Raw genomic sequence first — 16,264 nt, forward strand, 5'->3', positions numbered from 1 at the left:
GTAGGTTAGAGGGATTAGTGTGTATAATATATGTAGGGATATGGGGGTAGGGCCTGTGTGGGGTTGTGGTCGATGGGCCGAAGAGGCTCTTTCTGCACTGTAGGGTTCTATGATTCTATGATTTTTCATAGATTGGTGGAACAAAATGGTAAGATTACTGCTATGTGCTTTTATTCTCTGCACTATACCCAGAAGCTGTTATTCTCTATAATACACGCAGGATCTACTATTCTTTCTAATGTACACAAAGGATGACATTCCCTATAATGTACATAGGATTCCCTATAATATTCACGGAGCTGCTATTTTCCATACTCTATGCAAGGTTGCTCTTTTCTATAATGTGTGGAGGTGCTTGATATCCCAATTTAGAAAACCTTGCTCTTTGCACGTCCTTTTACCTTCTTCAACTTTCATTACCTTGTCCTCCCTGTTTTAAAGATTTGTATTTTTGAATCATTGAACTCTCTGCCTTGCTATCATTTCATATTTCTCACCATTGCATTTCTGTTAGGATCTGTTATCACCTCTCTGTCTCATCTGTTGGCTCTTGTAAATGCTTCCCATGCTTTTGACCTGACATCACATTTCTTGATTTTGTATTCGTTATGGAATTGTGCAAATGTGGGACCAAAGGTGGCCACTTAGCCCCTCTACTGTTCAATGAGATCATGGCCGATCTGCAACTGAATTTGATACACTCACCTTTGCCCCACTTGCCACACCAAAACCCAGCAATCTCAGGTTTAACATTAACAATTGATCTCATCTTATTTGCCATTTATGGACAAAGTTCAAAACTTTTGCCATCTTTTGGCTGCTCATGTGGGCAGGAAAGTGGCAAATGAAATTCAACCCAGAGAATTGTGAAGTGATGCATTTGGGCAAACAAAGCAGAAGGTTACACAATGAATGAGAGGTGTAGAGGAATTGAGGGATCTTGCAGTGAATGTAGCAAGACTGATGGTTAAGAAGGCAAATGGAAATCTTTCCTTTATTAGCCAAAACATAGAATATAAGAGCAAGGAATTGTATAAAACACTAGTTAAGCCAAAACAGTGTGCAACACTGGGCACTTCATTGCATTGGGCAGCATGGTGGCACAGTGGTTAGCATTGCTGCTTCACAGTGCCAGGAACCCCGGTTCAATTCCTGGCTTGGGTCATTGTCTGTGTGGAGTTCGCACATTCCCCCCGTGTCTGCATAGGTTTCCTCCCTGTGCTCTGGTTTTCTCCCACATTCCAAAGATGTGCAGGTTAGGTGGACTGGCCATGGTAAATTGTCCCTAAGTGTCAGGACTGGCTAGGGTAAATGCGTAGGGTTATGGGGGTAGGGCCTGGGTGGGATTATGGTCGGTGCAGACTTGATGGGCCAAATTGGCCTTCTTCTACACTTGTAGGATTCTGTGATACAGAAAAAATGTAATTGCATGAGTGAGGGTACAGAAGAGATTTATAAGGATGTTTTCAGGACTGGGAAGTTACAGCTATGAAGAAAGATTGGATAGGCTGGGGTCATTCTCCTTGGAACAGAGGAGACCGAGGGGAGATTTGAGTGAGATGTACAAAATTGTATGGGGCCTGGGTAGAACGGGTGGGAAGGCTCTTTTCACTTTAGCAGTGGGGTCAGAGACTGGGGGCATAGATTTAAATTGACTTGGTCAAAAGATTAGAGGGCGGTGAAGAATTATCTTTTTCACTCAGATGGTCGCAAGGGCCTGGAACATTGAAACCACTCCAACCTGCTTTTACTTTGTACCGAGTATACACCTTTCTCGGTAACCATTCCAAAGTGTTGTCTTCAGGAAAGGAATCGAACTGATTTGCATTTCACTTCACCCTTTACTGTGGGTCTCTGCCAGTGGCTGGTGCAGGTTTGTTCACTCTGTGAGATAGAACACAGTTGAAGTTTGGAGGCAGCAGGAGGGTGGGGCGGGGTGGGAAGGGGGAATGTGGTAGGGGATGATGTGATGAACAGAGCAGCCAGCCACTGTCAAACGAAGATGGCCATGTGGCTATCACACACCCTTGACAGGGTGATGATTTACAGTACTTTCTCACTTGTCTTGACAGTTGGTGTGAAAACCACAGGCAGTGTAAAGTTTTACTCACTGAGCTCGCTAAATGTATGTTGAAACTGTGGTTTAGAAAGCAAAGTGTTTGACCCTCTCATTTCTCCCTCAAGACTCCTCCTTCCATCCCATGGCTGCACACCCCATCACATGTCACCTCCCAGTCAATGTTTCTGGTGTTAACACAGAAAGTGTCAGCACGCTGTTCACCAATGGAAGCCATCATAATTGAGTCCCGTTCAGTTGTGCAATTTCTTCCAGCGGACATTGCAATGAAAAACTCATTGCAAGTTTGAACCACAAGGACCTCAAATTAACTTTCTAAAGGGTTACAGTTGAATGACGACAGTCCCGGTGTAATATTTCACATTGATATTAGCGCTCAAGAACACAAAACATAAACGTGGTGAATTAATTGCATAAAACCCGAATTATTTACAGATATGGAACAAGGTTAAATAGAGATGGCAAGGTGTTTGGTACACTGGATGTGCAGTGCACAGTGTCTGGAGATTTTGAAGAGGATTGTGATCCCAGACAGCAGATCTGTAGAAGGTGTCTGCAGCTTGAACAACCTTACCTCTGGGTTTTTGAGCTGGAGACTGTGGTATAGACATTGTGGAACACCAGGATGGCAGAGAGTGATCTGGATACATAGACAGTAGTTCTCCTTATGTCGGATATTCATTCAGGTTCGGGGGGCGGGGGGGAGGTGGGGGTGGCTGGAGGTCACAGTGGCTAGCACTGCTGCCTCACAGCACCAGGGACCCGGGTTCGATTCCCAGTTTGGGTCACTGTCACTATGGAGTTTGAGCGTTCTCCCCGTGTCTGCGTGGGTTTCCTCCGGGTGTTCCAGTTTCCTCCCACAGTACAAAGATGTACGGGTTAGGTTGATTGGTCATGCTAAATTCCCCTTTAGTGTCAGGGGATCAGCAGGGTAAATGCATGCCGTTACGGGGTTAGGGCTTGGGTGGGATGGTGGTCGGTGCAGACTTGTTGGGCTGAATCGCCTCCTTCTGCACTGTAGGATTCTATTCTATGTGTGCTCTTCATTCTTAGTTCATTTTGTGCTGATGTTTCAGCTAGTGATGCTGTGTCCTGGTGGTAGCTTGCCTTTACCATGCAGTTTTAGGGGAAAAGGAGGTGGGTCCCAGATCTATCTCAGCCAGAGTGAGAATTGAACTCATGCTGCTGGTGTTAGTCTGAACCACATGCTGGACATTTGGTCAACTGAGCTAAAGCACATGGGATTGGGGGTACTGTTGAGATAGGTAGACAGGAAATAAAGAGTAGGAATAAAAAGGTCTTTTTTCAAGTGGCAGGAAGTGACGTAGGGGTCAGTGCTGGGACCCCAGCTATTCACAATCTGGATTAATGATTTGGATGAGGGAAGTAAACATAATATCTCCAAATTTGCAGATGACACAAAGTTGGGCGGGAGGGTGATCCTTCAGTGTGATTTGGACAAGTTGAGTGAGTGGACAAATGCATGATAGATGCAGTGTAATTTAGCTAAATGTGAGGTTATCCACTTCGATAGCAAAATCAGAAAGACGGAATATCAAAATGGCCATAAATTAGGAAATCGGAATGTGCACTGAGACCTGGGTGTCCTCGTACACCTGAGAGTAAACATGCAGGTGCAGCAAGCAGTTAAAAAAAGGCAAATGGTATGTTGGCCTTCATAGTGAAAGGATTTGAATACAGGAGTAGGAATGTCTTGATGTGATTATATAGGGCCTTGGTGAGGCCACAGCTGGAATATTGTGTGCAGTTTTGGTCTCCTTATCTGAGGAAGGATGTCCTTGCTGTAGAGAGAATGCAGCCAGCTTTATCAGCCTGATTCCTGGGATGGCAGGACTGACCTAAGAGGAGGGATTGAGTAAGTTGAGAGTGCATTCACCAGAAGAATGATGAATCTCATAGAAACCAATAAAATTTTAACAGGACAAGACTGGGTAGATAAAGAACAAAGAAAATTACAGCACAGGAACAGGCCCTTCGGCCCTCCAAGCCTGCACCAACCATGCTGCCCGGCTGAACTAAAACCCCCAACCCTTCCGGGGACCATATCCCTCTATTCCCATCCTAATCACGTATTTGTCCAGACTCTCCTTAAAAGTCACTTTCGTATCCGCTTCCACTAGCTCCCCCAACAGAAAGTTCCAAGCGCCCATCACCCTCTGTGTAAAAAAATTCTGCCTCTTCCATCTCCTTTAAACCTTGCCCCTCACACCTTAAATCTGTGCCCCCCAGCAATTGACTCTTCCACCCTGGGAAAAAGCTTCCCAATATCCATTCTGTCCATGCCCCTCATAATCTCGTAAAGTTCTATCAGGTTGCACTTCAATCTCCTTCATTCCAAGAGAACAAACCAAGTTTCTCCAACCTCTCCTCATGCTAATGCCCTCCATGCCAGGCAACATCCTGGTGCAAGGAGGGTGCTTCCAATGATGGGGGAGTCTCGAACCAAGGGGCATAGTTTAAGGAGATGGGATAAACATCTTAGGGCTGAAATGAGGAGAAATGTCTTCACCCAGAGAGTGGTCAGTCGCTACCACAGAAGCCAAAATATTGACTGTTTTCAGGAAGCAATTAGATACAGCACTTGGGATTAAGGGGATCAAAGGATATGGGGAGAAGGCAAGATTAGGCTATTGAGTTTGATGATCAGCCATGATATCCCAATCAGCTCGAAGGGCTGAATTACCTGCTCTTGCTCCTATCTTCTATGTTTCTCTGTAACCCAATCCCCTTTTGGATGAATGAGGTAGTGGTTTAGGTTCGGCTAGTGCTCAGAGACAGCAGGGTGTGACTGTAACTCAGGCCAGTAGGAGGACCACAGACACAGTAGCAGAGCAGTCTCAGGTTTTGTTATTTATAAAGAGGTATGAGCTGGTTTCTGCCTGTGCGAGTGAGAACGTGGGCTTAAACCTGGCTGATCAAAGTGACTATACAATGTGACACAGGAGGCGTTTTAAGTGAGGGGGGTGAAAAGGAATGGGTCCATGATAGGGGACAGCCTGGTCAGGGGAAATAAATAGAATCGTAGAATTCCTACAGTGCAGGAGGAGGCCATTCGGCCCATCAAGTCTGCACCGACCACAATCCCACCCAGGGCCTAGCCCCGTACTTTCAACTTGGCTAGTCCCACTGACACTAAGGGGTAATTTAACATGGCCAGTCCACCTACCTGCATATCTGGAGTGTGGGAGGAAACCGGAGCACCCAAAGGAAACCCACGCAGGCAAGGGGAGAATCAGCAAACTCCACATAGACAGTCACCCAAGTTGGGAACTGAACCCAGGTCCCTGGCGCTGGGAGGCAGCAGTGCTAACCACTGTGCCAACGTGCCATGCCAGATACTGTTCTCTGTTGCCACAGCCAGGGTATGTTGCCTGCCTGGGGCCAAAGTTAAAGGTGTCTCTTTGCACTGGACAGTGTGGTGGCACAGTGGTTAGCACTGCTGCCTCACAGTGCCAGAAACCCAGGTTTAAATCCAGTTTTGGGTCACTGTGTGGAATCTGCACGTTCTCCCCGTGTTTGCATGTGTTTCACCCGGGTGCTCCGATTTCCTCCCACACGCTAAAGATGTGCAGATTAGGTAAATTGGCCATGCTAAATTGCCCCTTAGTGTGAGGGAGATTTGCAAAGTAAATACGTGGGGTTAAGGGGATAGGTGCGTGGGATTGTTGTCAGTGCAGGCTGGATGGACTGAATGGCCTCCTTCTGCATTTGTAAGGAATCTATGAGTTTGAGAAGAATTTCGAGTGGGAGGGATGATCCAGCTGTAGTGGTCCATCTCAGAATGACACAAGTAGAACTGGGCATGAGGGTCTGCAGAGAGAGGAACCAAAATCCGACTGAATAAATAGGACTTCAAAGGTAATATTCCTGATGTGGGGACAAATAGATGAAAGGTTTAAATGGATGGCTGAAAGAGGCCACTGTTTATAGGGCACTAGCAGCAGCTTTGGGTCAATGCAGGTGGTGCTATGATGCAAGAAATCATCTCGACTTTCAGACTTCTGACATGCAGACACCCTCATCCCCAGGTCAGTCCTGCTCTGCTCCTTTCTAATGTGGATCACCTGACCCTGTGAAGGAGGGCAGAACTCCAGCGATTGTGTAGGCCTATGTATGGCTGATGAAGTAGTGTGATAATTAGCTGGAAGCACGTGGAGGCAGTTAGAGATGCGTGTCATGTTTTTTAATAATTGTTCATGGGATGTGGGTATCACTGGCTGGGCCAGCATTCAGTGCCCATCCCTGAGGGCATCTGAGAGTCAACCACATTGCTGGGGCTCTGGAGTCACATGTAGGCCAGACCAGGTAAGGACGACAGATTTCCTTCCCTAAAGGGACATTAGTGAACCTGGTGGGTTTTTACAACAATCGACAATGATTTCACGGACATCAGTAGATTCTTAAGCCCAGATTTTTATTGAATTCAGATTTCACCATCTGCTACAGTGGGACTTGATGCTGGGTCCCCAGAGCATTACCCTGGGTCTCTGGAGTACTAGTCCAGTGACCATACCATTATGCCACAGCCACTGTGAGGGTGAGATGGAGTATCTGGATGCAAGACATGGGCTCCATGTATGAGCCAGAGCGTGCAGGGGTGAGTGATGGGAGCCAGGTGAGATAGTTATAGTGCGGGGGCTGGAGTGTCTCATGAAGGTGCATTCACTGAACGTATGAGATCATTGAACTTCTTGTGATGCTGCTGTTAGATCCTGGGGTCCCAAATGTAGGAGCTGGCCTTCCTAGCCGTCTGCTTCACTCCCTCGCCACATGAAGAAAGGAAGACTGACTGCACCATATTTTTTGATTTGATTTGATTTATTATTGTCACATACAGTGAAAAGTGTTGTTTCTTGTGCGCTATACAGACAAAACATACCATTCATTGAGTACGTTGGGGAAAAGAAAAGGAGAAAGTGCAGAATGTAGTGTTATGGTCACCGCTAAGATGTAGAGAAAGATCAACTTAATATAGAAGTCTGATGGCAGCAGGGAAGATTTGATTTGATTTGATTCGATTTACTATTGTCACATATATTAACATATAGTGAGAAGTATTGTTTCTTACACGCTATACAGACAGAACGCTGTTCATAGAGGAGGAAATGAGAGAGTGCAGAATGTATTATAGTCACGGAGAGGGTGTAGAGAATGATCAACTTAATGCAAAGTGCAGTGTCAGTCCATTCATAAGTCTGACAGCAGTGGGGAAGAAGCTGTTCTTGAGTCGGTTGGTACATGATCTCAGACCTTTGTTTCTTTTTCCCAATGGAAGAAGGTGGAGGAGAGAACATCCGGGATGCATAGGGGTCCTTAATTATGCTGGCTGCTTTGCCAAGGCAGCAAGAAGTGTAGACAGTGTCACTGGATGGGAGGCTGGTTTGCATAATGGACTTGGTTTTGTTCACAACCCTTTGTAGTTTATTGAGGTCTTGGGCAGAGCAGGTCTTTATAGTTTATTCATTAGTGTTACAAGTAGGCTTATATTAACACTGCAGTGAAGTTACTATGAAAATCCATACCAAGCTATGATACATCCAGAAAGGCTGCTTTCTAGGTGCATCTGTAAAAGTTAGTGAGTCATAGTGTACATGCTGAATTTCCTGAGCGTTCTCTTAACTATACCATTGGCGTGGAGGGACCAGGAAAAGATGTTGGTGATCCGGATACCGAGGAACTTAAAGTCGCGACCATTTTCACATGTGGTTTGCTAATGACACTGACTGGCCCCCAGGGGGTGGTACGATGGCACAGTGGTTAGCACTGCTGCCTCAGCACCAGGTTCCCAGTTCTATTCCCGGTTCAGGTCATTGTCTGTGCGGAGACTGGATGTTCTCCCCATGTTTGTGTAGGTTTCCTCCAGGTACTCCAGTTTCCTCCCACAGTCTGAAAGATGTGCTGGTTAGGTGCATTGACCATGCTAAATTCTCCCTCAGTGTACCCGAACAGGCGGCGGAGTGCGGTGACTAGGGAATTTTCACAGTAACTTCATTGCAGTGTTAATGTAAGCCTACTTGTGACAATAATAAATAAACTTATGACTTAAACTTAAAACGGACATCATTGAGGAGTGCGGGGTTTCTCAGGACAACACTCCAAACATTCAGATCAAATGTACCGATGCTATGAGTACACCAAAGGCTGCATGTAGCTTATCGCAAACTGGACAGATCTCACCAATCAGCCCAAATGTGCATAGCAAGCTCCCACATAGAACGACATGAAAATCAACAGGTTCTTGATCTTCTTTGAGTTATAGTAGCATAGTGTTTATGTTGCTGTTCTGAAACCCACCACAGGAGCTGAGCGTATTAGTTCAATTTATTAAATAAAGTTTATTTATTAGTACCACAAGTAGGCTGACGTTAACACTGTAATGAAATTACTGTGAAAATGCTCTAGACGCCACACTCCAGGTACACTGGGGGAGAATTTATCATGGCCAATTCAATCTTTCAGACTGAGGGAGGAAACCAGAGCACCCAGATGAAACCCACGCAGACACAGGGAGAATGTGCAATCTCCACACAGACAGTCACCCAAGCTGGGAATTGAACCCAGGTCCTTATCGTTGTGAGGTAGCAGTGCTTGCCGCTGTGCCACTGTGCCACCATGATGGTGACCATGAAACTACTGGATTTTCATGAAAAACCCATCTGGTTCACACAGTACGCTGTTTATTTCAGTCTCACTGGGTCAAGAATCTGCAATTCGCTTCCTAACAGCAATGTGTACTGCAGTGGCTCAAGAAAGTAGCTCCCCACTCTCTCTTTGCTCAAGCATTATGAATGCTGACCACATTATAGGAATGAAAAGGAAACACTGGCCAGGGCATATCCTTTGATTTTTAATTAGTCAAACCCCTAACATCTTAGGCTTTTTTTATACATTCAGTTGAGCAGGCGACAAGACCTTAGTTCAGTATTTCACTGGAAACACGGCACTGCAGCTGTGCAGCACTCCCTCAGCACTGCACAGGTAGCACCAGGTACTGTGCTCATCTCCGGAGTGGGACTTTTTGTCCTTTGTTCTTTCTTGGGATGTGGGTGTCACTGGGCCAGTATTTGTTACCCAGCCCTAATCGCCCATGAGAAGATTGGCTTGCCACGCCACCAGTCATGATGCAGAGATTGATTCCCTTTTGAGAAGCCGAATCACCCAAAGATGAATACCACACTTCACTTTGGGCGGCACGGTGGCACAGTGGTTAGCACTGCTGCTTCACAGCTCCAGGGACCTGGGTTCGATCCCCGGCTCGGGTCACTGTCTGTGTGGAGTTTGCACATTCTCCTCATGTCTGCGTGGGTTTCCTCCGGACGCTCCGGTTTCCCCCCACAGACCAAAGGTGTGCAAATTAGGTTGATTGGCCATGCTAAAAATTGCCCCTTAGAGTCCTGAGATGCGTAGGTTAGAGGGATTAGCCAGTATTTATGTCGGGATATGGGGGTAGGGCCTGGGTAGGTTTATGGTCGGTGCAGATGCGATGGGCCAAATGGCCGCCTCCTGCACTGTAGGGTTCCTATGATTTCCTATGTAATCTGGTAACAGCGTGAACTGTTCTTCATTCACGTTAAGAAGTTCATTAATAGAAATATCTGACCCTCGCTTGAATAATTAACAAGTTATTTATTTAACCAACCAGGAACTTTAACTAAAAAGGTAATATATCAATTGAAGTAAGGTTCTACTGGAGCGCTTTTCAAATAAATACAAGGACAATTCATTACCAAAAAAAATAATAATTTAGTTACTCTCAAAAAATATTCAAACAGGTTTTGTGGCTTTGGAAGTAGACTTTTGGAGTTCTGGCAATTCTGCTGTCTGTAAGCTCTTTCTGATTTGGTCCCCTTTGTTAGTGAGATGGAGAGTTTGCTTAGGAGATATCTTCTAGCTAGCAGGAAGCTGCTCTTCCCTCTCCAGGTGTTGAGAGCTGGTAGCTCTTCAGTCGGACTGCAAGCAGGCAGTGGAGTTCCGCTTTATAACTCTGATGACCTGTCCATTTTCCGACACCAGGATTGGTCTGGTGTTGTCAACGGCAGCAAATTCAAATTTGGTAGGTTCCTGATAGCTGAGTGTCTTCTTTAAACTGATAGGCTGTCAAAATTCTAAAGCCTGCAGGGACAACCCTGATGCTTGGTCCTTGTTACAAATGTTGCAATCTGTGTACCCTGTGCATCTGCATTTTAAACATCCAAGCACTGAGCACAAAACCAGCTTTTAGAAGGACCACACTCCACAAACTCAACTTCACAACACATTTCAGAGGTCAGAGGGTTGTTAAGAGTCAACAACATTGCGGTGGCTCGAGAGTCACATGTAGGCCAGACCAGGTAGGAACATTATTGAACCAGCTGGGATTTTAAACGATAATGGCTTATAGTTTCTCTTTTGCTAAGACGAGCTTAAGGTTTTATGAATTGAATTTAAATTCCACCAGCTGCTGTGGTGGGATTTGAACCTTTGTCCCCAGGATTTCTGGGTTACTAGTCAAGCCACGTTACCATATATCACCATCTCTCCCAATATGAATCTGTGCCATCTGACTCAGAGGTTAGATTGCTAGCCAAAGAACCATGGCACTGTTCTGTTTTTAAAGTTTATATTATTAGTGTCACAAGTAGTGTCACTGTAGTCACAAGTAGGCTGACATTCACACCGCAATGAAGTTGCTGTGAAAATCCCTGAGTTGCCGCACTCCGGCTCCTGTTCGGGTACACGGAGGGAAAATTCAGCGTGGCCAATGCACCTAGCCAGCGCGTCTTTTGGACTATGGGAGGAAACCGGAGCACCCGGAGGAAACCCACGCAGACACGGGGAGAACATGCAGATTCCACGCAGGAAGTGCCCAAGCCAGGAATTGAGCCTGGGCCCCTGTGAGGCAGTAGTGCGAGGCACTGTGAGGCAGCAGTGCTAACCACTTTGTCACCTCTGTGCACTGTGCCATGTTCTGCAGCTGATCACAGACTGACGTGCATGGTGTAAAGCTTACCTACTCCAGCTGTGAGCCTTTCTTGCGAGCCCCCTCTGTGCCCCCTGCCCACCTGTAAATTGTTTGGTATATTTGTGCACGGTGAGTGTGAAATTGAGCGGCTGTCAAAAAAAAGCTGAACGAATAGCTGGTGTCACACCGTGGTTAATGGCAAGACTGGCACAGGCAGTGAGGCTGTAACTTCAAACACACACTTGGCTTCACACTTCTGTGTTAGATAGGAACCCAGTTAACTTGGTTAACTAGCAGCGCAGCAGCTTTCAGAGTCAGCACCACAGCCTTCAGCAGAATAAACTGCTCGTATCATTGACATTCTTCCAGAGGCACGGAACATCAAACCCTAACATCATAGAAAAAACATAGAATCCCCACAGTCCAGAAAAAGGCCATTCAGCCCATCACTTCTGCACTGACTCTCCAACAGAGCATCTTCCCCCAGCCTTATGCCCTTAACACATGTATCCCACTCACCCCCCCATAAGGGATAGGATTTATAATCATCTAGAGGGAAATAAATTGATTAGGGATAGTCAACACGGTTTTGTGAAGGGTAGGTCGTGCCTCACAAACCTTATCGAGTTTTTTGAAAAGGTGACCAAAGAGGTGGGTAAGGGTAAGGCAGTTGACGTGGTGTATATGGATTTTAGCAAAGCGTTTGATAAGGTTCCCCATGGTTGGCTACTGCAGAAAATGCAGATGCACGGGATTGAGGGTGATTTAGCAGTTTGGATCAGGAATTGGCTAGCTGATAGAAGACAGAGGGTGGTGGTTGTTGGGAAATATTCAACTTGGAGTTCAGTTACAAGTGGTGTACCTCAAGGATCTGTTTTGGGGCCACTGCTGTTTGTCATTTTTATAAATGATCTAGATGAGGGTGTAGAAGGATGGATTAGTAAATTTGCTGATGACACCAAAGTCGGAGGAGTTGTAGACAGTGAGGATGGATGTTACAGTTTGCAGAGGGATATAGATAAGCTGCAGAGCTGGGCCGAGAGGTGGCAAATGGAGTTTAATACGGAAAAGTGTGAGGTGATTCACTTTGGTAAGAATAACAGGAGTACAGAATATAGGGCTAATGGAAGGACTATTAGTAGTGTTGATGAGCAGAGAGATCTCGGGGTACATATGCATAGATCCCTGAAAGTTGGTAACCAGGTTGATAAGGTTGTTAAGAAGGCGTACGGTGCGTTAGCTTTTATTGGTAGAGGGATTGAATTTCGGAGCCGTGAGGTCATGTTACAACTGTACAAAACTCTGGTGCGGCCGCACTTGGAGTACTGCTTACAGTTCTGGTCGCCGCATTATAAGAAAGATGTGGAGGCATTGGAAAGGGTGCAGAGGAGGTTTACCAGGATGTTGCCTGGTATGGTGGGAGGGTCTTATGAGGAAAGGCTGAGGGACTTGAGGTTATTTTCATTGGAGAGAAGAAGGTTACAAGGTGACCTAATTGAGGCATACAAGATGATCAGAGGATTGGATAGGGTGGACAGTGAGAGTCTTTTTCCTCAGATGGTGATGGCTAACACGAGGGGACATAGCTTTAAATTAAGGGGTGGTAATTATAGAACGGATGTCAGAGGTAGGTTCTTTACTCAGAGGGTAGTAAGGGCGTGGAATGCCCTGCCTGCAGCAGTTGTGGACTCGCCAACTTTAAGGGCGTTCAAATGGTCAGTGGATAGGCATATGGATAACATTGGAATAGTTTAGGTTAGAGGGTCATTAGATTGGTTCCACTGGTCGGCGCAACATCGAGGACCGAAGGGCCTGTACTGCGCTGTAATGTTCTATGTTTTATGTTCTACAACGTACATATCTTAAGACACTAAGGGACAATTTATCATGGCAAATCAACCTAACCTGCACATCTTTGGACTGTGGGAAGAAACTGGAGCACCTGGAGGAAACCCATGCAGACATGGGGAGAACGTGGCTCGAATTCTGATTTCAGTATCACATTCAGTGCCCTGATCCTAATGTGTTGTGTGTAAGGCCTTTGACAAGGTCCCTCATGGCGGACTGGTGCAGAAGGTGAAGTTGCTTGAGATCAGAGGCAAGCTGGCAAGGTGGATACAAAACTGGCTCGGTCAAAGAAGGCAGAGGGTAGCAGTGGAAAGGTGCATTTCTGAATGGAGGACTGTGACAAATGGTGTTCCTCAGGGATCAGTGCTGGGACTTTTGCTGTTTGTAATATATACAAATGATTTGGAGAAAATGTAACTGGATTGATTCGTGAGTTTGCATAAGTTCAGTCAGGCAGCATGGTCGGTACAGGCTTGGAGGGCCAAAGGGCCTGTTTCTGTGCTGTAATTTTCTTTGTCCTTTGTTCTTTGTTCTAAGGATTAGTGATATTGCTTTCAAACTTCAGAGGTGCTTTAAATGTCATCACTAACACTGCAAACTGACACAGCACCGAGGGAACGCTGCAATACCAGAGATAATTAAATTCATATCTCCATAACTCCTTTCACAGTCTCATGATCTCACAATTAGTGAAGTGCTCTCGGAGTGTAGAGAACGCAACAGCCAATTTGCATAGAGCAAGCTCCCACTGAGAACAATATGACAGTATTTTGCCAATGTTCAATCTCTCCTGATAGGACAATCCTGCCATCCCAGGAATTAGTCTGGTGAATCCATGTTGCACTCCCTCTATTTTTCTTAGATAAGGGGACCAAAACTGGGTACAGGTGAGGTCTCACCAATGCTGTGCAAAATTGCCACAAGTCTTCCTTACTCCTGTACTCAAATCCCCTTCAATAAAGACTAACATTCTATTAGCCTGCTTAACTGCTTGTTGAATGTGAATATTAGCTTTCAGTGAATTCGGAACACATATCCCGGATTCCTTAGGATGTCACCACTTCACAATCCCACACCCTCAGGAAATATTTCTGTTTTTGCTACTCAAATGGATAACTTCATATGTTTCCTATTTAACTCTTCCTGTCAGCCTATCTAGGCATCTCATAATTTTATAACCTTCCATCGGGTCTCCCCTCAGCCTCCGTTGCTCCAGAGGAAACAGCCCTATTTTGTCCAGCTTCTCCTTATAGCTCATACTCTCTAATCCAGGCAGCATCCTTGTAAACCTCTTCTGCACCCTCCCCAAAGCCTCCACATCTTCCTGTAATATGGTGACCAGAATTGGATGCAATATCCTAAGTACGGCCTAAGCAAAGTTTTCTAAAGCTGCAACATGACATCCTAACTTGGTACTCAATGCCCTAACCAATATAGATAAGCACACCATATGCCTACTTTACCCCCTATCCATTTGTGTGGTCACTTCAAGCTATGGACTTGAACCTCAAGATCCCTCTGTACATCAACGCTGATAAGCATTTTGTCATTAACAGTATACTTACCCTAAACATTTGATCTCCCAAAGTGTAGCACCTCACACTTGCTGGATTAAACTCCATCTGCCATTTCTCCACTCATATCTGCAGCTGATCTATATCCCGTTGTATCCTTTCTACACTTAACATAAATCCACCTACCTCCGCCTATCTTCCTTTCCTCATCCCTGGTACCATTACTGTGAATCTTTACTGCACTTTCTCTGCTGCCTTCACATTCTTGAATGTCTAACCCATCTATGTCCCACAGGACTTGCCCGAGGAAGAGAAACCCAACTGGTTGAAAGCTGAGGAGGGAGAGCTCATTGACCCGAGGAATGAGACAAGCACCAAAGACAGACAGCAGCAGACGGAGAAGGTCAGCACACAGCAGGAAAAGTTGGACCAGTCTGCCTGGAGTCCCAGAGCCACAGAGCCACAAAGCACTGAACAGGACAGTGACATTGAGGTGGATGTTAATTGTGATGAAGATGACAATTTCAAACATGGGTCACGGGAAGGAGAAGCAGACATCAGGAAGTAAATTAACCAGTGAATGGTTTCGAACTGCACTTTGTGTCTCACCTACCTTCTTTATAAAATGTAAACCTCAAAGAAAAGACTTAAACCATGAGTGAATTGTCCAGAGAAGCAATTCAGAAGCCTTTGGGTGTTTTGAAGCTTCAATAAGCAAATGTTACCATTAGTGAGGATAATGAACAAGGTGCTTTATATCTGGCATTGTCATTACGTTGGAGATGAAGGGGGGGAAGGGCATTGTTACTGTTAGGATTGCAACTGCAACAGAAATAACCACTGATTTTTCATTCTCTAAACTACATAGCAACCTCTTTTCAATTTGGATCGAAAGAGCAGTGAATTGGGATCAGACTCATTCCCTATCTCAATGAGCACAGACACAGAATACAGGTCTGCACCTAACTTACAATCAAAGATAGCAGGCAAACACAATGCTCTAATAAGGGGGAATTCTCCAAAATTGTGAGTTCTGGAAGGTTCTTGGGGTCAAAAGACAAATTGCTGGAAGTGGGAGTGTTTGATGGGGACAGTGTACAGGGAGCTTTACTCTGTATCTAACCCCGTGCTGTACCTGTCGTGGGAGTGTTTGATGGGGACAGTGTAGAGGGAACTTTACTCTGTATCTAATCCTGTGCTGTACCTGTCCTGGGAACAATGTAGAGGGAACTTTACTCTGTATCTAACCCCGTGCTGTACCTGTCCTTGGGAGTGTTTGATGGGGACAGCGTAGAGGGAACTTTACTCTGTATCTAACCCCGTGCTGTACCTGTCCTGGGAGTGTTTGATGGGGGACAGTGTAGAGGGAGCTTTACTCTGTATCTAACCCCGTGTTGTACCTGTCCTGGGAGTGTTTGATGGGGGACAGTGTAGAGGGAGCTTTACTCTGTATCTAATCCTGTGCTGTACCTGTCCTGGGAACAATGTAGAGGGAGCTTTACTCTGTACCTAACCCCATGCTGTACCTGTCCTGGAAGTGTTTGATGGGGACAGTATAGGGGGGAGCTTTACTCTGTATCTAACCCCGTGCTGTACCTGTCCTGGGAGTGTTTGATGGGGACAGTATAGGGGGGAGCTTTACTCTGTATCTGACCCCGTGCTGTACCTGTCCTGGACGTGTTTGATGGGGGCAGTGTAGAGGGAGCTTTACTCTGTATCTAACCCCGCGCTGTACCTGTCCTGGAAGTGTTTGATGGGGACAGTGTAGAGGGAGCTTTACTCTGTATCTAACCCCGTGCTGTACCTGTCCTGGGAGTGTTTGATGGGGACAGTGTAGAGGGAGCTTTACTCTGTATCTAACCC

The 16,264-nt window shown here is 45.8% G+C and overlaps 1 protein-coding gene across 1 annotated transcript in view; it reads left to right on the top strand.

Moving 5' to 3' along the window:
• The window catches only part of LOC145348840 (hematopoietically-expressed homeobox protein hhex-like), a 48,483-nt gene extending 33,001 nt beyond the window's left edge, over positions 1-15,482 (top strand). Inside the window, exon 4 of the mRNA XM_080196869.1 lies at positions 14,697-15,482. Within this exon, the coding sequence (XP_080052995.1) occupies positions 14,697-14,969 (273 nt within the window). The 3' untranslated portion in view covers positions 14,970-15,482. The remainder of the gene's footprint in view (positions 1-14,696) is intronic.
• The last annotated feature ends 782 nt before the right edge of the window (positions 15,483-16,264 follow it).

Source organism: Carcharhinus amblyrhynchos, chromosome 1, assembly GCF_965287045.1.
Source record: "Carcharhinus amblyrhynchos chromosome 1, sCarAmb.v2.hapA, whole genome shotgun sequence".
In the NCBI taxonomy this organism is placed as follows: Eukaryota; Metazoa; Chordata; class Chondrichthyes; order Carcharhiniformes; family Carcharhinidae; genus Carcharhinus; species Carcharhinus amblyrhynchos.